This window comes from Ictidomys tridecemlineatus, chromosome 3, assembly GCF_052094955.1.
Source record: "Ictidomys tridecemlineatus isolate mIctTri1 chromosome 3, mIctTri1.hap1, whole genome shotgun sequence".
Lineage (NCBI taxonomy): Eukaryota > Metazoa > Chordata > Mammalia > Rodentia > Sciuridae > Ictidomys > Ictidomys tridecemlineatus.
This window is the reverse complement of record NC_135479.1, coordinates 44,148,074-44,173,025: the sequence shown is the minus strand read 5'-3', so window position 1 is coordinate 44,173,025 and position 24,952 is coordinate 44,148,074. Positions and strand designations below refer to the sequence as shown.

The window sequence follows — 24,952 nt, the reverse complement described above, 5'->3', positions numbered from 1 at the left end:
GTGTGTGTGTGTGTGAATACACACATGTATATCTATATGTATATATGTATGTTTAAACACACACACACTTTTTTTTGCAGTGCTAGGAACTGAACCCAGGGCCACCTTATTTGCTAGGCAAGCTTCATCCCAGCCCTTTTAACTTTTATTTTGAGATAGGGTCTGACTATGTTGTATAGGCTGACCTCAAACTTGTGAACCTCCTGCCTCAGTCTCCTGAGTAGCTGGGATTACAGGTGTGTACCACCAACACCTAGCTGGTAAGAATACTTCTCTAACAGTTGCACATTTTTCTCAAATCAACAGATGTACTCCTAAGGCACTGGGGGGAGCGGGGGAAGGAGGAAAATGAAATGAAGATCCTTCTATAATGAAAATAAGTTTCTTAATTTATCTGTTTCATAATTTCATGTTTTATAATTTCATATTTCAAGGGTGGTGAAACTTCTAAAAATACAGCACAGTTTACTAAGCAAAAATCTACATTAAATACAAATTGCCTAATAGAGCTACCACAAAAGGGCAGGCATAATGCAAATGCCTGTGCATGGGGAAGTCTTTTGTCCCTGGATAAATGTGAAAGCTCTTGGAAGGGAAGACTGACAGCCTCAGAGAATGAACCTCTTAATTTACCCAAGTGGCAGGGCCCAGCAGTAGAAATTTCACAGACACTGTCTTCTCACTGCTTTATGTCAGACTTAGAGGAGGGCCCCTCTTGGAGGGCAGGGAAACTGTTTTCAAAGGTCTCCTTAAGCCCATTGTACCCCCACAACATATCACACTGAGTCATTTTCCCTCTAAGGACAGTGGTGGTTTGTGGGATTCCTTTCCCTGTTTTTGTGTTGGGTTTGTTAATAAGGAAGACATCACACAAAGTTATTACAGGGCTATCCAGATGATATTTTTAGTCTCTATATAGAACCTGTCAGGACCGTCAAGAATCTGAGCAAGATCCATTTAAAAGCATTTGTATGAGGGGCGTATACACACACACACATACACACACACACACACACACGCTTGTAGATTACAAAATAACATGAAATGGATCACAATGGTTGCTGACTATAGTCAGCACTGGGAGTGAGACTTCCCTGCATACCTTTCATTTCTTTCTTTCTTTCCTTCCTTCCTTCCTTCTGACACATTTCTAGAAACTAAACCCAGAGTCCTGCATATGCTAGCCAAGCATTCTACCACTAAGACACATACCCAGCCCAATTTTTTTTAATGTACTACCATTCTAGAAAATAATATTTTTTCAAATGCTAAATCTATTTGTATAAAAATGGAAGCACATACATTTACATATATAGTACACGCACATTCTTTTTGCTGAAAGAATAGGAAAGCAGTATTAATAGTAGTTATCTTTGGGAAGAGGATTATTTTTACAATTAAAAAAATGTTGGCTTTCTCTTGCAAATGGAAAAAAAGTTAATATGTGGAAAAGGCATATTAACTACATGCTGCGTCAAGGAATACAAGTGGTTTTTAATGTAAATAGTCAGTAGGACCGCCATAATTTGTGCTGGATGCACAGAGACAGACAAATCCCTCTTTCCTCATGAAGGCATATCAGATTTTTGTTCTAGGATCTACATTCACCTGGAACTACTGGCTCTGTAGCAGAGCACACTCAGATGACCTAAGGAAAAAAAGTCACCAACAGCATTCACAGGCCAGCAGCACTTCAGAAAGTGTCTCAAAACTAGAGTATTGCACCACAGCCTCGGCAAATTAATACTTTTCCTAAATCCAAATGAAAGGCAGTATGTTCAAGTGGTATTAAGTAGTATTTTACTCTTAAGATCATTTGTACAAGCTTCAAACAATGGATCCAAGGGTTGAAGCCAGGGACCTTGTGTAAATTAAGGAAACTGATTTCCCCCCAGGAAAGTGCTTTAAGGCATTTAATTCCAATTCATCCTCAGGCCTAACATTGGAATAGTCAGAATTCTTAGGTGCCAAACAGATGTGTAATCTTAAATAGGCAAATACAATTCAGTAAGAAAACAAATCCGTTTCAAAATAAAAGGTCTGATTTGTCCTAAAAAGTTGATTATCAAGAAAAACCAAGCTGGGCACCAAGGCTCATGCCTATAATCTCAGTGGCTTGAGAGGCTGAGGCAGGGGGATCACGAGTTCAAAGCCAGCCTCAGCAAAAGCACTAAGCAACTCAGTGAGACCCCGTCTCTAAATAAAATACAAAATAGGGCTGGGGATGTGGCTCAGAGGTCAAGCGCCCCTGAGTTCAATTCCCAGTATGCCCCCCACCAAAAAAAGGGAAAAAACTAATGTATCAGCACCAGGCACTAGGCTGCTTTGTAGCTAGTTGGCATCTACCACTAACTTTAAAACAAAATGCCACAATTAATTAGCCAGCAATACCCTCATCCTGCCTGTGATGGGGGGAAATGGCATTAAGAAAAAGACTCCCTCAGGCCCTATTAGGACTTAATGAGCTGGTGAAGGAAGGGGAGTGCTGGGGTCAGGGAAAAGGCAGTCAGTATTGCCACACAACCTTCAGAAAGGGAAGGAACTGGGTCTCCTGGACAATGGGGTGCCCTCAACTACATGCTATCAGGCGTTATCTAGACACGGCTACTCCCACAAGATCTTTTGCAGGAAACAAATGCACTCCCTACATGCTCAGCCAATACAGCAATTTTGCTCTTTTAAAGTATGAATTACATCAAGAGGGAGAAAATGTGGCATTAAGATCACCTAGCCAGGGCTGGGGGTGTGGCTCAGTGGTAGAGCGCTCACCTAGCACACGTGAGGCACTGGGTTCAATTCTCAGCACCACATAAAAATGAAATAAAGATATTGTATGCACCTACAACTAAAAATTTTTTTTAAATATTTTTTAAAAAAGATCACCTAGTCATTGTCTGTGATTTCATGACCTGCAACCAGCAGATGGAAGGTATACTGATTTTCAAAACAGCAAAATGGAAGAGATTCTGCAAACTACAGCTGGACTTGACTTCAACCCTTAAACAGATCCTACAGTGTACGGTTCTTAACCACACAAGAAAAGAAGTGATCCATTAGGAGCAAGCCTGGGTTTTACTAAATAAAATCATTTCAGATGGTCTTTCCCAGAGAGGAAAAGAGTAAATATCTAAGTTACAGCAAGCTATGTCTTAAGCTCGCTTATGATAAATATGTTAGCCAAATGGATAAGCGTAGGTTAGACAGTAACACAATTAGGTAGATATGGAACCGGCTGGATTTCAGGTTGGTTAAACAAATGATTAACGAACTTTGATTAACCTGGAAGTCCTTAGTACTGTGCCATGATCCCATATCTCTCTCTCTATATATATATATATTTTTTTTTAAATGTCTTTATTTTATGTGGTGCTGAGGATCAAACCCAGGGCCTCACACATGCTAGGCGAGCACTCTACCGCTGAGCCACAAACCCAGCCCAATATATATATATATTTTAATATACTGTGTGAATAAAGGAATCATACATAATTCAAAGCTAGCAAAGGGCTCTAATTATTGTTATGGCCACCTCAGCCTACAAAATGATTCTAACAGACTACAAAAAAATGAGCAAATCTAAATAAATGGTTGAAAATGAGGGAGATAAGATTTTGGACTCTCTTCTCATTTGTTCAGGTATATGATTGACAATGATAGGTGAAAAAGACTTCAGAGTTCTGGATGACCAAAAGGTCAATGGGACAACACAGTGTGGAGTGACTTGTAAGAAAAGCTGATGCAATCTTGGGCTCTGGTAAGGTTAAGTATAGGTAAGATCTAGAACAAGGGGGTGATGTCTACCCTCTGTGATTGACTTTGTGTTCAGATACTGTAGAGTCTGTGTACAGGTGTGGGGACTCCTCTTTTAAGAAAGGTTCCAGGAAGACTGGAGTGTAGCTCAATGGTACAGTGCTTGCATGGAGGCTCTGGATTCAATCTCCAACACCACAAACACACACACATACAAAAGGGCCCAGGGAAACTTGGAGAAGGCTCAGATATGATGAGGCTGTGAACCCATGCCATACAAGAAATGGTCCAAGAACCAAAAAAACTTTGCATTTGGTACAGAGTTTTGTTTTTGTGGCACAAGGGATTGAACCTAGGGCTTTAAGTGCTCTGCCACTGAGCTATACCCCAGCCTGGAATTTCACATTTGAGAGATGGAAGAGTTGCCTGTGGTTCTCTGAAGACAAGGAGGTCCCCTGAGGAGGATGGCTGATGTAAGGATGGACTTCCTCAGTAGACAGTGTAAGTGGTCACTAGAAACACTCCAGAACAGAACAGACAGTCATCTCCAGGGCACATTTCCTCTGGGAACACAGAGGTTTCCCCTGATGTTCCCCCCTTCTTGAGGTTTGGTCCCCTGGCTTGAGATTCCACCCTCTGGGGACACAGGTACAGATGTCACTCAGGCAAGGTCAATTGGGCTTTTACACATCCTGGCCATAGCAGTCAGTGCCGGATGGGAAAGTGAGCAAGCTGGCCTCTTCCTGCTGGGGATCTCAGAAGATGCAAAGTAGACCTAGACTGCTGGTGGCCTTCGTGTCACAATGGAGAGCAGCTTGCTAGAGGTCAGGACCCAGATACACAAGCAGAGTAGACAGATGGGGATGGGCCACTGTCCCTGAGCTGCCCAGGCCTCATGATGACCTACGCCTATCCTTCTCAGCTATGGGAGGCTGGGACCCTTTCCAAGCCAGGATTTAAGAAGCTACAGACTTAGATAAAAGGAAAAACATGGATAGGAAAGTTCACAAGTATAGCAAGGAGGGGATGGGGCTGTAGTTCAGCGGCACATGTGAGGGGCTGGGTTCAATCCTCAGCACCACATAGAAATAAGTAAAAGCATGCCGTCCATCTGCAACGACGGGAAAAAAAATTTTAAAGAAATATAGCAAGGGGGCTGGGGATGTGGCTCAAGTGGTAGCACGCTCGCTTGGCATGCGTGCGGCCCGGGTTCGATCCTCAGCACCACATACAGACAAAGATGCTGTGTCGTCCGCCAAATACTGAAAAAAATAAATATTAAAAAAAAAAAAAGAAATATAGCAAGGAAGACCTAAAGCCAGAGAGAGTTTAAATGGACAGGAACAACAACAAAAAAAAAAAAAAAAAACACTAAGGAAAAGAAGGGAAACTACAGTTGAAGAGATTTAAGAAATGGCTTAAATGTAATGAGTAGACCTTATCTGAATTCAAACAAAACTTTGAATTCAAACAACCGAACTGTGGGGGATAAAAACAACTGTGAGACAATCAGGGAAACTATAACACTGACTAGATACTTGCTGATTTTCAGATATCGATAGATACTGTGGGTATGTTTTTAAAAGAGTCACTTAGTGAAATGTTTATAAAGGAAATGATATGTCTCGGACTGTCTTCGAAATATCCCAGTGGGGAGATGGGGGATCCATGAGCTGATAACTATTGCACCTGTGTGGGTTCAAGGGGATACGCTGTCCTGTTGTCCCTACCTGTGTGATGTTTAAAGGTTTTCCATAAGAAGTTTAAAAATAAATAAAGGGCAGAATAAATAAGTACATATGTATATTTAAGTATATTTATTTATAAATTTATTTATTTACTTACTTACTTATTTATTTTTCCTCCTATCCATTCACAGCTCAAAGGAGAAATAGAATCCATTCAGTAAAATAAGCAAAGTACATGCTTAGCACATGCAAGGCCCTAGGTTTCTTCCCCAACACCAAAATTTTAAAATAAAAAATATAAATTTTAAAAATTGAGCATTTGATTGACTCACAAATAGATGGCCTGGAATTATACTCATATTCAAAAATAGAGATATGTCATAAAATCAACAACAGACAAGTCATTATAGCTATCCTAGTAACAAACTGAAGATTGCCTGGTGCGGTGGCACACGCCTGTAATCCCACAGATTCAAGAGGCTGGACAGGAGGATCACAGTTCAAGGCCGCCTCAGAAACTCAGAGAGACCCTCAGCAACTTAGCAAAACCCTGTCTCAAAATAAAAAATAAAAAGGGATAGGAATGTAGCTCAACAACAGAGCACCCCTGGGTTCAATCCCCAGTACTACAGGGAAAAAGAAAAAAAAAAAACTGAATAGAAACCGATGATAGAGCTAGATGAAAGAACTAGGTGCCCTGGAATGGCAGAGGGGTACAAAGACATAGGAAAGCTGAGAATTCCTCTCTCCTATAATCTGAATAACCATAAAATGTGGAATGAAATGCCCACGCACCTGGGATGAAGCCACACGTAATACGCTCCAGGCATTGTTAAGCACTTTTCCAATATTGACTCATTTAACCCTTAACAACAACCTTATGAGGTGGGTGGGTATTGCTCTCTATTTCCCCCTCGGACCAAGAAACCAGACACAGAAATTATGTAACTTGCCACAAAGTCACTGCTACAAAGTGTGAGCCGGGATGCAAACTAAGAAAACCTGATCCACTGTTTAAGTTCTTTTTTCACCCACTCGGCCATGTCTTTTAAATATTCATTTCTAATAATGGAGCATTCCCGAAGGTCCATGAGTCTGAATGATTTGCAGAGCTGCAGCCCAGAGCTGAAAGACGCTGCACTCGCCTCCATTCACACCCGACCATAGCTCTGCTGGTCACATTGTGACTTTTCCTTACTGTACGTTGTTCCACCCAATATTTAAATTTCACATGAAACCCTGAAAAATGAGTAACAGATGAGGCAGCTGCACCGAGAGCCACCACGATCAAAAGAAAACTGTCTTGACCTGATCATGTTTAAAGGGGGAAAAGGCAATGTCTTTGGATTTTAAGCAGATTGAATTCATCCAGAATTTTATCCCAGGGATATTGACACAAAAAGGAAAAAAAAAAAAAACCCATAGAAATGTAGAACCAATGTATCTAGATAAAACTCTCTCCCAGGAAAACAAAGAGACAACCCTCCCCTAGAACAACAAGACTGTCACACCCTGCTTTGTGATAATCCATTAACAATCCAAGATAAAAGCATTATTAGCTGTGGAAATATTACTTGAATTTACCTGTAATTGGCATCTATATCAAAATAATACCATAGGGAGTCAGTGACAGAGCTGACAGAATGCTAAACGTTACGCTTAAGTTGTTTTTCAAAAAGAATTTTCTGAAGTACAGCCCATACGAAAATGTACTGCATATCAGGTCTAAGAGTTATGACCAGCAAGCCGCAGAAAATTTACGTTTGCTTTTAATCAAGATGCCCCAGAACAAAAGTTTCCATTGCAGGGCTTCACTCCAGAATAACAGCACTCGAGCAACTTTCAATTACTATACTTCTTCCTTGTCATAAAGCAGAAAGCACATGTTTGAGATTTCACTAGAAGTTGGAACAGCCGTTTCTGAAAACCTCATAAAAGGGAGAACTGATTTAGTCCTAGGATCTCGGCAGGATACCTGAAGTTCAATTTTGTCTCTGAACAAAAGCACTAAAGCAGCCCGCAGGCTTTGCATAGGATGAAGGGGAGTTGGGGGCACTTCACTGGCTGAACTAAAAAAAGCCAAATCATTAAAAAGGCCCTTAGAAAGCACCACCAGGGAAAGGTAGCAACAGAAAAGAAGTTCAGGCTCTCCTGTCTTCTGAGTAACAGCAAATGTGTTCAGCAGTTAAACTACCTCTATCTTATTTCAGAGTGTTCTACACATACTGAGTGAATCCACATTGAAGAGAACGCTCAGCCCCCTCCTCTTCCAGGGAGCATGTTTGATGTGAACGTTTTTAAGATACAATTACATGAACAGAAATGACAGAGTTGTTTAAGGGAGGTCAGCCGAGTTCTTTGATTCAACACTGTGACCCTGGATCTGATCATCAGTTTTCTTTGCTTCAATTCTCCGATTCTTAACATACTTTGAAAAGTTAAAACACTTAATATCCACTGATTGCTACTTGCTGGGAGAGGTAATATGCATGGTTTTTGAGCTTCGTGGAAGAAAGATGCTAGAGAAATACAAACTATTTATGAAATGTAAAAGCATGGAATGGTAGATCTGCAGATGAGACTATTTTAACAGACTAAGATACTTGGTATTTCAAAAGGGAGAGTCAAGCCTTTTCCTATTTTTGAACATAGAATTACAGGGCAATGCTGTTGCACAAGAAGCAATTGGGACTTTCCCTGTTGGGATGTCTATTTGCTCATCTAAGTGCTTTTTAAAATTCTCATTAAGGGCTGGGGTGTAGTTATGGCTAGAGCATTTTTCCATGTGTGCAGGGAAAGAAAAAGTATATATATTATATATAAAAATACTTTTATATATAAATATTTTATATTAAAATAATATTTTATATAGGGCTGGGGATGTGGCTCAATCGGTAGCGCGCTCGCCTGGCATGCGTGCGGCCCGGGTTCGATCCTCAGCACCACATACCAACAAAGATGTTGTGTCCACAAAGAACTGAAAAATAAATATTAAAAATTCTCTCTCTCTCTCTCCTCTTTCACTCTCTCTAAAAAATAATAATAATAATAATAATAATAATATTTTATATATATAAATTATATATATATACACACACACACACACACACACACACATATACACACACACACACACCACACACTTAAGAAACAAAAACAAAACACACGCACAGAGAACGTACAATTAACACAGTTCAATTAAGGCCCAACTCTAAGTACTAAAATCAAGCTATGTAACAACGAAAGTATGCATTTTAACTTACATGATCTAAAATTATAGTGTTTTCAAGCTATCAATCTGAAAGCCACAGGCCTGATTTTTATGATATTAACCAATTTCTCAGCACCTCAACATCAACCACCTTCCCCTTCTTTTGGTTGGGTTCTAATTTCAAGGACAACAAAAAAGATGAAGAAAAATTTTTAAACTCTATTCCAGCGACTTGGGAGGCTGAGGCAGGAGGATTGCAACCACAAAGCCAGCCTCAATAACTCAGTGAGACCCTGAGTTAACTTAGTGAGACCCTGTCTCAAAATTAAAAAAATAAAAGGGGCTGGTGCTATAACTTAGTGGTAGAGTGCCCCTGGGTTCAAACCCCAATACCTAAAAGTAAATAGATAGATAGATAGATAGATAGATAGATAGATAGATAAAATAGAGGCTGGAGGTATAGTTTAGGGATTGCATGCTCGAGGGCCTGGGCTTGAGTCCCAACACATATATAAATACATAAAGTAAATTTCAAGAGGGACAGGAAAGTTATCTAAAGCAGAGACATCAGGAGCTCTACACTCAGCCAGGTGAGGAAGAGAGAGAATACAGCATATTCCAGAAACGAAAGTCCAGTGGAGTTCTGTAATACAGGTAAGAGACAAGACTGGAGAAAGAGTCAGGGCCGATAGTCTGGAGTTGACGGCAAAGGCAAGCAGAATTCTTCAGCAGGAGAATGACAGGGTCAGAGTTGCATCTCCTGCTTCCCTTCCTCTTTTTTGTGGTGCTGGGATAACACCCAGGACACTTGCTGGGCAAGTGTTCTAACACTGAGCTCCACCCCGTCCAGGGGTGTATTTCTGAAATGTTCATTCCTTTCTGAAAACAGTCTAGGGCAGTGCTACTCCATCAACATGGGGTCCAAGGACTAATGCTTATCTATGAGTTATTTGTCACTAGTTCAAAACAAGGTTAAGGGCGCGAGGTTGTGGCTCAGTGGCAGAGCACTTGCCTAGCATGTGTGAGGCTCTGGGTTCAATCCTCAGTACCACATACAAATAAATAAATAATAAAAGTACATTGACAACTAAAAAAAAAAAATATATATATATATATTTATATATATATATATATTACAAAAAGACAAAGTTAAATATAAAAAACAGAGTAGACACTCAGAAATGCTTAAGACAATGGCCCAACAAAACAGCAATATTCAAGCTTGTGATCCATGAGCTCATTTTGTTGAACAGGACAATGACAAGTTTGTATAGTTTAGGGATTGCATGCTCGAGGGCCTGGGCTTGAGTCCCAACACATATATAAATACATAAAGTAAATTTCAAGAGGGACAGGAAAGTTATCTAAAGCAAGTGAGGAATCACATGTGGCTCAAGCTGCATATTAGTCATGTGGAGCAAGACTATGTATCAGTGTGTAATTGACTGTAAATCTTTTAAAAATGGATCTTGAAGGGCTGGAGTTGTTGCTCAGTGGTAGAACACTTGCCAAGTATGCGTGAAACACTGGGTTCGATCTTTGGCACCACATAAAAATAAGTAAATAAAATAAAGAAACTGTGTCCATCTACAACTTAAAAAAAAAAAAATGGATCCTGAACTAGAGCATGAGAAAAGCCCTGATCTCAAGAGCCATTTCAGGGGGCTGTGGTGGTGGCTCAGTGGTAGAGCACTTGCCCAGCATGTGTGAGCCACTGGGTTTGTTCCTCAGCACCACATAAAAATAAACAAAAATATTATGTCCATCTGCAATTAAAAAAAAAGAAGAAGGAAAGAAAAAGAGCCATTTCAGGGGGTCATTACTGAAATCCAGAAGCCCAGGAAAGCTGTTGGAAGAAATGGTCCAGAGGAAACCTGAACTGAAGCAGCGATGTAGGGATGGACAGATGGGCTCAGAGTAAGAAGGCGGTCAAATTAGCCAGACTCGGTGCCTTCAGGATGTGGGCAATCGAGAAGAATCTTTCTGTGAATCTTGACTTTCACGAGGCTCTTCATACCGCTGTTTTATATCTTGCCATTATTTTTAGTCAGGATTCACAAAAAGATTCTAAATTCATAGCCATTTTCTCTGAGTGCCTTTGAATAAGCATAATGACAAATTAATGAAATACAGAAAACTAAGCACCCCGGTGGTTAACACTGTGCACCGCAGGGAATTCAGATTGTGAAGAAAGAAAACACAACCTGAGCCAACTCTCCACTCTCCCCCTGAAATGAAATCATGCAGTCAGGAGGCAAATCTAGTTCAGAAAGGGGCAGCTGGAGCCCCAGAACCCCCAAGCCCTTTTAGGAAAAAAGAAAGGAAAAAAGAAAGAAAAAAAGAAAGAAAACCCTCAAGGGACTTGTTCATTGCCTGCCCCAGCTGTACACAACACAAAGCCTCCTTCTGCCAATTGATGCAGATATTAAACCAGGCCTTCTACCAAAAGGAAAAGTGATAAATAGAGGGTTGGGAGGAAATCAGGTGGAAATAAATCAATGATGCTAACCTCAAAACCCACTGCCTTCCTCGGCACTCTATTTCACACCCCAACCCATATCAGAAGACAAATCAGTCAGCAAGAGCTGTGGACAGCCGCTACCTGGAAAATGAGGACTCATCCAGCAGTGGCTACATGTCTGAGAAAACCTATCTTACACCATTCCAGAGCTGAGAAGGCAGGTGGCTCCATGAGGGATGGCATTTCTATTGCTCCAAAGCAGGCTCCTCCATTTCCCATGTTGAAAAAACAGAAATCCTTCAACCTCCTCGCTGCCCAGATTTGAGCAACAAGAGTCAGCAGGAGACAGGCCTAATGGCTTTGGGAAACCACAAAATAATCACCAAGTACATAATTTCTCTCAAGAAGGGTGCTTGATGGTTTTTAAGTTGCTACCCATTATCATACCAAGGCTTCAGTGATTAGCAGTCCAGAGTTGCAGAGACTGGCCTCAAACTCATGATCCTCCTGCCTCAGCCTCCCAAGAAGTCTACAGTTTGACTGGCAAATATAAATATGGAGCTCAGTACCTATCAGTAATCTCCCACAACTTTAAAACACAGTATTATTGTATATTCATTTGCTTTTGGTATTTCATTCTCTGAGGTCTTTCTCCTCAATTACAATGTCTTGTAGGGCAATTCTTTCAACACCTTCACCATATCCCCTTGCATGCTTGTAAGTCATTGATTTGAAAAAGTTTAAAAAAAAAAGACAAAAAGAAAGAAAAAATATACCCACACATACACCTGGTAAGTTTTGCAATTTCTGTGATGTGATGCATTCCAAAGGCTCAAGCTATGAAATGAATTTGAAGATCAATTACTAACCAATAATAAATAGCATTTACTGAGCACTTACTATTTGCCAAGCAAGGGTATATTATCTTGTATATTCTATACAACAATCCTGTAAGGCAGGTGATACTATTATTATTTCCATTCTACAGGTAAGTAACCTGTGTGGGCACAAATACCCACAGTCAATATAAAGCAGAGCCAGCCAGTCATGGTGGTACACACCTGTAATCCCAGGGTCTTGGGAGGCTGAGACAGGAGGATTGCAAGTTCAAAGCCAGCCATAGCAACTTAGCAAGGCCGTAAGCAACTTGGTGAGACCCTGTCTCAAAAAATGAGGGCTGGGGCTGTAGCTCATTTTTTTTTTTTTAAGAGTTTTGAAATTTCTTTTTTTTAGAGACAGAGAGAATCTTTTAATATTTATTTTTCAGTTTTTGGCAGACACCACATCTTTGTTTGTATGTGGTGCTGAGGATCGAACCCGGGCCGCATGCATGCCAGGTGAGTGCGCTACCACTTGAGCCACATTCCCCAGCTGTAGCTCATTTGTAAGTGTGTAGCTCTCACTCTTGCCTAGCATGTGTGAGACCCTGGATTTGACCCTCAGCACCACATAAAAATAAAAGTAGTGTGTCCATCTACAACTAATTTTTTAAAAATTAATAATATAAATAAATAATGAAGTGGGCTAGGGATGTGGCTCAGTAGTTAAGCGCCCCTGGGTTCAATCCTGGAACCAAAAAAAAAAGGAGCCAACATCTGAACTCAGGCAGAAGGATAAAAGAATCTACATTTGTAGCTAGTAGACTGCTTCATCATACAGAAAAAAAAAGTAAGATTAAATAATGGAACAAGGAAAAAGCCTCTCAAGGAACATTGCTCTTATTAATTTAATTGCTCTTATTAATTTAATTATCTTTTATTAAACTGACCAACATCCTAGAAACACAGTCACCAGTGGACACCTATCCTGGCTGGTCCAGGGTCTTTATTAGGAAGGCAAAAAAAACCCTAGTTTCAAAAGCTGTATCTTTTTTACCATCTTAAAAGTGAAGAGGAGGGCTGGGGATGTGGCTCAGTGGTAAAGCGCTTACCTAGCATGCATGAGGTCCCAAATTCAATTCCCAGCAGGGGGCGGGGAAGGGGGGGGAATGAGAATAAGAAAAGATAAGGTGACCTGTCCCTGTTCTTTTATTGGCTACAGTATTTGGATTTGAGAACAAGTAGAAGAGATGAAACTATAGACTATCTGAGCTGGCATAAGATCCCATCCACCCAAAGACCCAAAAGGATTCAGGTGAATTCTAAGCCACGCCTCTGTTTTAATCCGAACCAAAGAACCATCATGAGCAGTCAGAGCAGCAGCCCAATACAGAGCAGCTGGAGGATGGCTCCATTTCCCCTGGCCAAAGCAGGTAGGCTAGGATGCCCCCTGACTCAGCTAATCTCCCACCCCAACTTCCTCTTCCCTTTCTGCCATGCAGAAAGTTCTGGGACCAAGCCAGAGCCAAATAACCTGTTGGGAGGGAAGTCACTGTCTATTCCCTTTCATGTCATGCACCCACAATGACCAAATGTTTTCCATCAGGCACCCAGCCCAGGCAAAGCCAGGTCCTGTGGCTTTAAAATGAAAAGCAGTGCTTTCTTCTGACTCTGAAGTGGATCTTGGAGACAGATCCTCCAGTTTTGACAACTGAGTAAGTAAACTCATCTAAAGGGACAGATCCAATCCTCAAAGTCCAAATCTTCACCCTTTTCCAACTATTCATCACACTCTCTTTCTTTAGAAATTTCAAAAACATCCACCAACCTACTTATTAAAACAAGACTAACCGCCTTACTTCAGGATTATAGGTTTCGTGACAAAACTGGTCTTATAAATGCACTCAAAGTTCTATTATCATCTAATTACAATTTCTATACAGCTATATAATAATGTGTGTGTTGTGGAAGCCAAAAAGAAAAAAAAAGAAGCTTTAATTACTTTTGTATCTACCATTAAAACAAGCAGAAACAAGACAACCTTCCATAAAGAGTTTTTAAAAGAGAGAAAAAGAGAAGGATGCTGGAATCCCTTTACTTAGTGGTTTCTCATGGCTTCAATGAAGGTGAGAGGAGCCAGAGAAGATGCAGGCTGAACATATATGGTCATCCCCAGACTTTCTTACTATATAAAGGAGAAATTAATAAAAGAAGAAAAAAAGAAATACCACACAGCATTTTCTTTCCCCACCATAATTTTTCAATTTTCTTTAGAGAAATGCCAGCCAATAACTAATTAGAACCATATCCTTTGTTATCCCAATGGGAAGAAGTACACAAATGGTTTTAAAGAGCAAATGTTAATGAGAACTTTAAAAAAATGTAATCTGTAACTTTGGTTCCCTTCACTGTAAAAGAAAATTCCCTTCTTTAAAGCTATTTTTATGGTTGGTGAAATAGCATGAACAGAGCCCATCAAAAAAAAAAGTTAAGTGTTCACCTGCCCAGTGCCCTGAACTGGGGGTGCCCTGGCTTTTCACTGTTCTTAGGGTGAAATTAGCATCACAAACTCACAGATTTCTATGCACCCCATTTTAAACAAGAGAGACAAAAACTCAGTTACAAAAGAGGAATTCGTTTTACATCTCTTTGGTTTCAAGGAAGAAAAATAATTCCTTTCAAAGTGAATACACAGCTTTTGCAATTTCCAAGAGTATGTTTTTCATAAGAAACACAGCTGGAGCCTTTTTACCTGGTATACATCACTACGAATAAGAATGTTTCTGGGATCAGATCTTGAGCTGCCTATTCACCAATATCCAGAGGCAGAAACCACCTCCTTGAAAACTAGTCTGGTTTTGAACAACAAAGTAAATTCTAGGATATGAGTCAGAAAAACTCTGAGAAAAAAATAAATTTAGGGGGGTGAGAAATATAGCTCAGTGGTAGAACACATATTTAGCACATACAAGACTCCCAGGTTTGATCCCCAGCTAAACAAACAAACAAAAATCTTTAAATAAAAATTTTAAGATGCTAACACATCACAGTTTAGGTACCTCCACACTATAAACTATATTTTCAAATGGGATCTCCATGTTCTCCAGATGCTTGATCCTGATGAAATTCAGCAAGTCCAGGCTAGGGCCACAGAACCTTCTCCCCCCCACACACACATAAAGGGACTAGCAGCTAGGGTAGAGAGAATCAAACATGGCCTATGTCATATCAAATATGCCCATTTTTTTTGGGGGGGAGCTTTAAGATTTCCAAAACATCTCAATGTATTCCATATTTTTACTATCCAACAATTTTATTTTCCCTTTTGTAAAAAACATAACAATAAACCTAGCTATGTAACATTTACCATTCCTTGTCTGTATTCAAAAGCCAGAAATCATTTATATTCCCCAATGAGGATATTATTTTAAACAGACTTCAGTCTACAACAGAAACTTGCTAGAACAATAAAAGTATTTTTTGATAAATCACATTCTGAGCATTATTTCTCCCCAAAATAGTCATATACACAACCAAAGAAAACAAAGGATTCTCATATTTTGAAGCAAAAAGTACTAGCCATGCATATTCACACCCTATCAAGCATATAAATCAAATATGGGCAAAATAACCTAAAAAGTGGTCAAAAATGCGAAGTCTTGCTTCTCTGTGGTTAGTGAACCCATGTTTTTCCAATGTTAAATTTGCAAACTGCATTTGTTAAACTGTATTTCATACTTTAAATCTCAAGTCTGTACCTTAACACTGCTTTGGGATGGAAGATTTACTCGAGACATTTGGGGTCACAGTACAAGCCTTTTGCTCTCACTAAATCTAAATCATGCTTCTCAACAAGATTCTGTACACACATAAAAGAAACACATGGCATGCGTTACCATCCTCCCTAGAGGAAACTAAATGCCACAGAATAGTCTCCCTCCTGTCCACCCCATAAACTGAGATTCTCCTCAGAAAGGGAAGGAGTTGGAATCCCTCTGCATCAGACACACTAATTAAGCAAGAGCACTCCAAAACTTTTTCTGTTACCATTCATTACAAAATGTCCTGAATTTGTTTTATTGAAATGGACATCTTCATCCAACAGATACACACAGGATCCCAAACTAATTCCAATAGCAAACTGGGAGGAACAAGAAGTTGACAGCAAAGTATGTATCTCCTGGAATCCTAGTTATCCCAGTCAAGCTGCATCTATGGGATCAGTTCTTCATTTAATTCCAAGTAGCCAAAACAACAGTGGCCCACCAAGAAACTAAGGGATCTGCAAGGCCGGGACTGCTCCTGGGCCTGGAGATAGCTGGACAGCCAGACAATGAAAAGCTCCCCGGAGACCACTAATTCAGCTCCGGGAAAGGGGGAAAAGTAGGGAAAAGGCAAGAGAAGAAAGCTCCCTTCTCACCCAAAACCACGGTTAGTGGCCGTCTCCCTGGGGCCTGACCCCAGAATCGGCCTCCAGGTCCGTAGTGCTTTGGAAGGGGGCCCCAGGAAGACAGGTTTCTCTGGAATAGAAAGGAAACTTCCTGGTTTGGGCATTATGGGTAGGGGGCTAGCGCTCTCCCCAACCCATTACAGGTATCCACCAGGAGTTAAGTGGTTGGGGAAGGCCCCCTCCCTGCACTAATAGAAAGAGGTGGGGGGGGGGAGGTCAGTGGGTAGCGACCCTAGAGAATAATCACCCTTTCGCGAGACTCCCAAAATGTGAGAAGGGGTCACAGTTTAAGCCAGGGTCCAGGGGGCTAAGGGGTGTCAAAACTTCCCATCGCGGGAGCAGCCTGACACTGGCACCAGGAGTTGCCGCCAGCGCCCCAACCTAGGGGATCGGGGTGCGAGCTCAGATAGGGATAAGAGAGAAGGTGCGTGCCAAGATGGAGAAGGAGGGCAAGGGGACAGTAGAGTAGGGGCGGCGAGGACCGGGATCCCGGGAGCGCGGGGGCTTCGAGGCCGGGGGCGCCAACAGGCCCGCGCCGCTCACCTTCCTGTGCTTCTCCTTGTAGGGCAGCGCCAACCACGGCATGTCCCGCACGAAGTCCTGCCACTGCCTCTGGTCCTGGTCCGAAGACACGAAGACGATCTCCAGGCGGCGCCGCGGTTCGGGTTCCGCGGCCGCTCCGGCCCCCGGCCCCGGCCCAGCCCCGGCCCCTGGCCCGGCCGCCGCGTCCCCCCGCAGGCGGCCGTAGAAGGCGGCCAGGCTGGCGCTGAGCTGCGCGCAGGGGGCGCTCAGGCTACAGCCGAAGTAGAGCCCGAGCAGGGAGATGCCGCGGGCGCCAAGCGAGTGCACGTCCACCTCCTCGCCGCCGCCAGTCACCAGCTTCTCGCCAAGCAGTTCTTCCAGGAAGCCCGACATCCTGGCCCACCGCAGCCCCAGCACGCGGGCGGCGGGCGGGTAGACGGCTGCTACCCGGCTCCCTCGGTCCGCGCGGCGGGCGGGCGGAGGCAGTGGCAAAGGCGGCGGGCGCGGGTGAGGAGAGCTCCGCCCACCGGTCCGCCCACGCCACGCCCCTCCAGCCCACGCTCGCCACGCCCCCTCCGTGGCTGACCCAGGCTGCGGGGCACACTAGGCGCAGTCTACCCAGGCTAGTCCCCAGCAGCTGGCGCCCAGGCGCCCCAGCAAGAGGTCGCGGGCTTACAGCACGTGGCCAAAGAAATCTGACCCGAAACGCTCCACCGTGACCTCAATTCCTTGGGCCTAAGTGAAGACAGGAGAAGGGTCTGCTGAACCGGAGCTTTCTGAGGCTGCAAACCAATATCGAACTGGACTTGGCCGCACTTTTGCCGGTATATCCTCTTCCCTCCCAATTCTAAGTTCTCTCCAGACTTCTCCAAAGGTGTCTCCCTCCCCGTCACCCTGTTCTGTACCCACTCCTTGTTCCTCCACCTCCCTCTCCTTTCTCCCCACACAAAGCTTAACCCTAAGGGCACTTAGGACCCACTAACCTCTCATAAAACTTAAAGGATTTAGTGTCTTTGCCACACAATATCACTTTATCAGGCTAAGTCTTGCTCGGCAGTTATTTCTCTGTGTATATTTTGTATTCTCTATTATAACTGGACTAGAGGACACCATGTCTTCTATTTATTGTGCGCCTGTGAAGTACGAGGCACACAAGAAAAAGAATTCATAAATACTAGTGAATTGATTGCAAGTCGTAGTGTGGGATTTCAGTCCACAGGTTGCTGAGACCATGTCCCATCAGCGAAAGGCTCTCTTCCATCTCCACAAACATGCAACAGATGCCAATTGCAGCATCTCTAAATCAATGCTGGCAGCTCTCCTGATTGGCTTAAAACTTATATAAAGTCTGTTGATGGGGGCTGGGGATGTGGCTCAAGCGGTAGCGCCCTCGCCTGACATGCGTGCGGCCCGGGTTCAAGCCTCAGCACCACATACCAACAAAGATGTTGTGTCCGCCCAGAACTAAAAAATAATAAAAAAAAATTTTTAAAAATTGTCTCTCTCTCTTAAAAAAAAAAAAAAAAGGTCTGTTGATGGCTGAGAAACATTCTAAGGAATTTTTTCCTCAAATGGCAAATGTTCACGGATGTTTAGGGAGAAAGTTTTTCTTACCACTTTTTAAATTGGTTCATTATAGTGGCACATACTAATGGGATATGTTGTCGTATATTTGTACATGCACACATTACACAATATAACAAATTGGCCAATATAACTCCCCTCCACTTTCCCCCTCTGGCCCATCTTCCACCCCTTGGTCACCTTCCTCTACTGATCTTTAGGGTGAAACTTTATTAAACAGGTGGTCTGTTTAATAAAGTCTCCCAGGCTCCCAACCACCTGACAACATGACAAAAATGACAAACATGACAAAAATGTATTCCATGCCCACCCGCCAAAGAGGGCTTTGGTGTGACAGCAAAAGGAAACACACACACACACACACAATAAACTATCAGCCCGCCAGTGCTTTTATAGTTATTTCTTGGGTATCTACCGCCATCTAAAGGAAAGAGCGAGAAAAGAAAAAGTTCTACCAGCCCCAAGGTGTGAAAAATGTTGCTGGGCAGGACCAAGCAGAACTCTTGTTATTTACAAAGGTCCCCCTCCATGTCCCCTCACACGCAAACACGCACACATTCACACACACATCATAGCAGGTCTCAACAGGATATCATTTAAACCTCCCAACTTAACTGCAAGCTTTGACCCAAACATAAACTTTCGAGCCCTAAAGTTCTCAAATTTGTGAACAGTAGAACAAGGAATTATATAGATTATCAGCGCAGTGAAATATTATGACATAAACAATTAAGAAAGTGGAGATGTAGGACAACACCAGACCAGCAATTTCTACAACTTACATATACTTTCTTAGTAACCACCTGAAGACTGCTCATAAGCTGGATCTTTAGACTGAGGACAGCCTTTAAGCAGGCAAGATCCCTATGACAAAAGCAAATTTCATGTTAATTCTTAGGAAAAGTGTTATGCTTAAAATTCTGATACAAAGACGGTATCATAATAGAACACACAGAAAACATCATTTTTAAATGAAACATTTAAACATAATAAAAGAATATATATTAAGTTTTCAAGTATCTTTTAAAATCCTTTTTTAAAAAAATTCTGTAAATGGGTTAAATGCTTTCTTCTCATCCAGCTCATATCTTAAATGCCCCTGGGTGGGTAGGTACATGGGTTAGGCATGACCCAAAGCATGTTAGACTGAAATTCCTACACTCTGACACTTTTACATGACACTAAAAAAAAAGTAAAGATAAGCATTTACATCCAATGGAAACCAAAAGACAAAGTATTTGGAGTGGAGGTAATGAATTGGAATTTGGGGGATTGCAAATTTGGGGAAATAGTGAAGTCGTTATTAGAGTCCTTAACTTTGGTATACTAGGTACAAACCTGGTATAAAGAGGCAGTTTGTTCAGCATTTTACTTTTATTATTTTACAGGAAAGCACTTTCCACTGGAGTGTGTCCAAACCAGCATCTGGCACCTGGAAAAGTGAGAGTTCGAACATACTGCACATGAAATATAAATAAAATTTGGAGAATTGTTGGTGCAGCAGGCCTTGGTTAGAAGCCAAATATCGCAGCTGCCTTTTAAAGGAGTGTCGAAAGAGGGGATTTGCAATGGAAATCAATCCAAAATCATAATTCTGGTGGGTGTTTGTTATAAGAAGAAGCCTAAGGAGACTCATTTGGCTCCCTATAAAGAATTAGCCAATGTCCTTTGGCCTGCGGAAAGCACTACTCTCTCTGCTGATGCAGTATAAGAGAGCCACTTAAAGAGATTGTCCCTACTGGTATTTAGCTAGTTGCGCTACAAAAAATTGAATGGCGAATATGCTATTCTTTTTTTAAAGTATGTATTAAGGAACTACAATATACATGATATTGTTAGGGTTTTTCTTTTCTTTTTTCTTTCTTTTTTTTTTTTTTTTGTACTAGAGATTGAACTCAGTGGCACCTAACCACTGAGCAAAATCCCCAGCCCTTTTTATTTTTTATTTTGAGACACAGCCTCACTAAATTGCTGAGGCTGGCTTTGAACTTGTGATCCTCCTACCTCAGCCTTCTGAGCCACTGGGATTACAGGCATGCACCACCACACCCAGCGAGAATGAGATTTCTTATAAAGATTTGACTCATTATGTTATGGAGGGTGAGAAGTCCCAAGACCTTCAGTCAGTCAGCTGGAGAGCCAGAAGAGCCAATGAACTCTAGACTGAGTTCAAAGGCCTGAGAGTTATGAAAGCCAAGGTGGAAGCTCTAGTCAGACTTCAAATCCAAAGGCAGGACATCCCACTCCCAAACAGTAAAAAGCAGAGAGAATAAGTTTTCCCATCCTTATCCTTTTTGTTCTATTCAGATTTCATGGATTGAATGAGACATGCCCAGACTGGGGTGAGCAATGTAGTTTACTTGGTCTAGGAATTCAAAATATTAATCTCATCCATAAACATCCTCACTGTCACACACAGAATAATGCTTAGCTACTTAGCTGGGTACTCCTAGCCCAGTCATATTGACATATAAAATTTATCATTACAAGTGTGCCCCTTGTAAACTCAACACCCATATGTATTTGTTTAAACCATACCTCCAAATAATCTCCATAATTTCCAAATAAAGACAATCACAAAGTCATATTCTATCTAATATTATAAAACTACTCTACATGCAACCAAAAATATATTAACCTCTTCCCATAAAAAAGAGAGAGGGCTGGGGTTGTGGCTCAGGGGCTGGGGTTGTGGCTTAGCAATAGAGCGCTTGCCTATCATGTGCCAGGCCCTGGGTTAGATCCTCAGCACCACATAAAAATAAATAAACAAAATAAAGGTATTGTGTCCAATTACAACTAAAAAAATAAATATTTTAAAAAAGAGAAATTCTTTGAGTGATATTTAAAGTCTATATATATTGTGTTTTGTGTGTGTGTATGTGTATGGTTAGCACTGGGGATTGAATCCATAGGTGCTCTTCCACTGAACTACACACCCAGCCCTATTTATTTAGAGATAGGGTCTGACTAAATTGCTCTCAATCTCACTAAATTGCCAGGACTGGCCTTGAACTTACAATCTTCCTGCCTCAGCCTCCTGTTGGAAGGCTAGCCAGAATTATAAGCATGTATCATTATGCCTAGCTTAAAGATATTTTCTTTTTCTTTTTCTTAATTTTTATGTGGTGCTCACACATACTAGGTAAGCACTCTGCCATTGAGCTATAGCTCCAACCCTTAAAACCAATACATTTTATGTTACATAATAAAGTAATGACAGAGAAAGAAGAAACAAAAATATTTTAGACACACACACAAACATAATAAAATAAAGAAGAAACATCCATGATAATTACAGTTCTTGTTTCTCTTAACTGGTCATATGATGGCTGGTATTTATAGCCACCATCTTCATTATCCAATTTCTATTCCCTTTGCCTTCAAAAAGCACTTCAGCTGGCTGGGTCTTTACCTGGTGGAAGGACCCAAATCTTCATTCCCAAAAGGTCTGGGCCATTAATAGTCTTGTCTAGATTGGATCACTGTTTACCATTGACCTTAATCACAGGGCATGGTAATACCAAGAAACACCCTAAGGGATCTTCTGCATTCCAGACATCCTCTTCCTTTCAGCTACTATTGGGTATTGGTCCAATTTCAGGAACAATCACCCAGCCAGCACAATAACTCCCTTACTTACTTGCCTGTTGACTCAGAGTTGCCACGGGTCCAAAGGAGCCATGCAGAAGTCATAATTTCAAGTTTGGTGGAGATAGTTGAACCTCCTGGTAGAATCACTCCTCCTGGAACTAAGACCTGTAGGCCAGCAGAGCACAAAATTGTGGGAACAAGAAGCAAAATGTAGCTGGAGAGTTAGCTCAGTGGTATGGCACTTGCCTAGTATGTGCTGGGCTCTAGGTTCAATCCCTAATACCAAAAACAAGTAAAATTAACATTAAAAAATTTTTTTAAAGGGGCTGGGATTGTGGCTCAGTGGTCAAGCGCTCGCCTAGCACAGGTAGGACCCGAATTCGATCCTCAGCACCATATAAAATAAAGGCATTGTGTTGTGTCCATCTACACCTAAAAAAAATAAATATTAAAAAAAATTTTTAAAGACCTACTTTTGCTACTGCATCATTAGGGGTAATTGTGAGTGCTGGCACTCCCATTTCCACCTTGGGCCCATGAATCCTGGCAATAGGAGAAAGACTATCATATATTAGATGCCAACTCAGAGCATATACATCCTTCTACATTGAACTGCAAGCTATTGCTTCCTATCTGGCGATGTAACTATGTCTTCAAAAGGTCATTTCACTGCCTATCAAACCAGCAGCTTTAGGATTGTGGGAACATTGTGAGACCAGTGAATTCCATGAGTACAGGCCTGTTGCCACACTTTTGCAATGAAAAGTACCTCGGTCAGAAGCTATGCTGTATGGAATACCATGATGATGAATAAAATGTTCTTTAAGTCCATGGCTGGTAGTTTTGGCAGAAGCATTGCATGCAAGAAAGTGTGTTTATTCTAATAAGGACAAAATGCTACCCCTTCATGATAGAAATAGCCCAGTGTCACAAATCTGCCTCCAGGAAGCTGGCTGATCACTTGGGGGAATGATTCCATTTGGGGGCCTTAGTGTCAGTCTCTGCTGCAGTGGCCACAGGCAGGTAAGCCTTGATGAAAGAAGTCCATGTTCCTGAACCATGCATGGTCTTTCTCCCTGACACCATGGCCACTTTGTTCACGAGCCTGCTGGATGTTCTGGGGTGGCTGGGAGAACAGGCTAATTGGTATCTACAGAACAGGTTATCTTATCCACTTGATAAAAATCTTCTGCTGAGGTCATCCTCTGGTGAGTATTCACATAGAACATCAATTCTTTCTTCTTCCTCTTCTTCCTCTTTCTCTTCCCCTCCCCCTCACCCCCTCCTCCTCCTTCCTCTTCTCCTCCCCCTCCCCTTCCCTTTCCCTTCCTCTTCCCCTTCTTCTTATTCTTCCCAGAAGTCCATCCACATATCTCTCCCCCAAATTTCCTTGTCACCAGTTTTCTGATCATGCACCTTCCATGTCCCTGACCACACCACTGGCTTCGGTTCATGAGAGGTATATAAGCACACATCGGGTCAAAGCTCCTTCCAAGCAACTGGTGCGTTTCTTGAAATCCTGCTCACCAGGAGACTTCCCCTTTACCACCCTGCTTCAGAAATGTCCCAGAAAAGGGCTTTAGTGCAGCAGCTATCTACTTTTGGGGGACAGGACTTTTTGTTGTGTAAGCCTAACTTTATAACTTGATGAGTCAAATAACATCTCAAATAACAAACAGCGCAGGCAGCACGATAACTAGATGGCCTATGGCTAAGTGTCAGTTTCTACTAAGGCCCAGTATCTGTTTCACAAAAGAAGAGATGTTATGCATAGCAGATGGAATATCCATATCCTTAGGAACCCACACCGAAATTCCTTTTTTTTTAATATTTATTTTTTAGTTGTAGTTGGACACAATATCTTTATTTTATTAATTTATTTATTTTTATGTGGTGCTGAGGATTGAACCCAGGGCCTCACACATGCTAGGTGAGTGAATTCTTATAGGGCTCTATCCAGTGCTTCAAATAGCACCCCATCACTATCACTAACACCTCAAGTACCATTGATATGCAAATCCTGTGGCCCAAATGGTAGAGCAGCTTGCACAGAGGCCTGAACCTCTTGCAGAGCCTTCTCTTTTTCTGGGTTCCACTCAAAACTAGCAGCTTGGGAAGCCAGGCATGATGGCCCATGTCTGAAATTTCAGTAACTCAGGAGGCTGAGTCAGGACTAGCACAAGTTCAAGGCCAGCCTCAGCAACTTAGCAAGATCCTGTCTCAAAATCAAAAAATAAAAAGGGCTGGGGATGTAGCTTAGTGGCAAAGCACCCCTGGGTTAAATCTCCAGTACTAAACAAACAAACAAACATACAAACAAACAAAAAACCCCCAAATTCTAGCAGCTTGGTGCTGGGGATACAGCACAGTGGTAGAGCATATACTTAGCATGACAAATGACCTGGACTCAAACCCCAGCACCCAAACAAAACAAAACAAAACTAGCAGCTTTTTAGGTCACTTGGTAAATAGAAATAACACACTGAAAAGAAGAAAATGTTGCCTTTAAATATCTGGGCACCCTATGGCCCAGTCAAAGGGACACATAAAATTAACCATCACATACAATAATATGGAATATCCCAAAGATGAAGTACAAGAGAAAATAAGGTGGAGAATAGGCAGGATGAACTAAACTATTATTTATAATTTTTTTCCTGTGCTGGGGATCGAACCTAGTGCTTTACACATGCTAAGCAAGGGTTCTCCTACTGAGCTATCCCTCCAGTCCCTACTTGTAATTTCTTTTTTTAAGCAAAGAAAAACATACACAAACCAATATAATGCTTATATATGCATGAAATATAACTGGAAAGACGTTTTAGAAGAAGTAACAGGTTACTTGGGAAAGGGAACGGAAAGACTAGGAATAGA

At 41.7% G+C, this 24,952-nt stretch overlaps 1 protein-coding gene and 1 long non-coding RNA gene across 4 annotated transcripts in view; one reads left to right on the top strand and one right to left on the bottom strand.

Moving 5' to 3' along the window:
• Window positions 1–19,866, bottom strand: part of Nxn (nucleoredoxin) — a 151,039-nt gene extending 131,173 nt beyond the window's left edge. The window contains exons 1-2 of one of the 3 annotated variants that reach the window (XM_078042603.1): window positions 19,823–19,866; window positions 19,267–19,348 (exon numbers count right to left, since the gene is read on the bottom strand). In XM_078042603.1, coding sequence (XP_077898729.1) covers window positions 19,267–19,348; window positions 19,823–19,851 — 111 coding nt within the window. In that variant the 5' untranslated portion in view covers window positions 19,852–19,866. Of the gene's footprint in view, window positions 1–16,921; window positions 17,415–19,266; window positions 19,349–19,822 lie in introns of those variants that run through there. The other 2 variants (XM_078042602.1, XM_078042604.1) reach the window with 2 other exon arrangements.
• LOC144376134 (uncharacterized) lies at window positions 17,478–20,007 on the top strand. The gene is made up of 2 exons (XR_013436243.1): window positions 17,478–17,724; window positions 19,873–20,007. It is a non-coding gene; the product is annotated as an uncharacterized LOC144376134 (long non-coding RNA).
• Window positions 20,008–24,952: the final 4,945 nt, after the last annotated feature.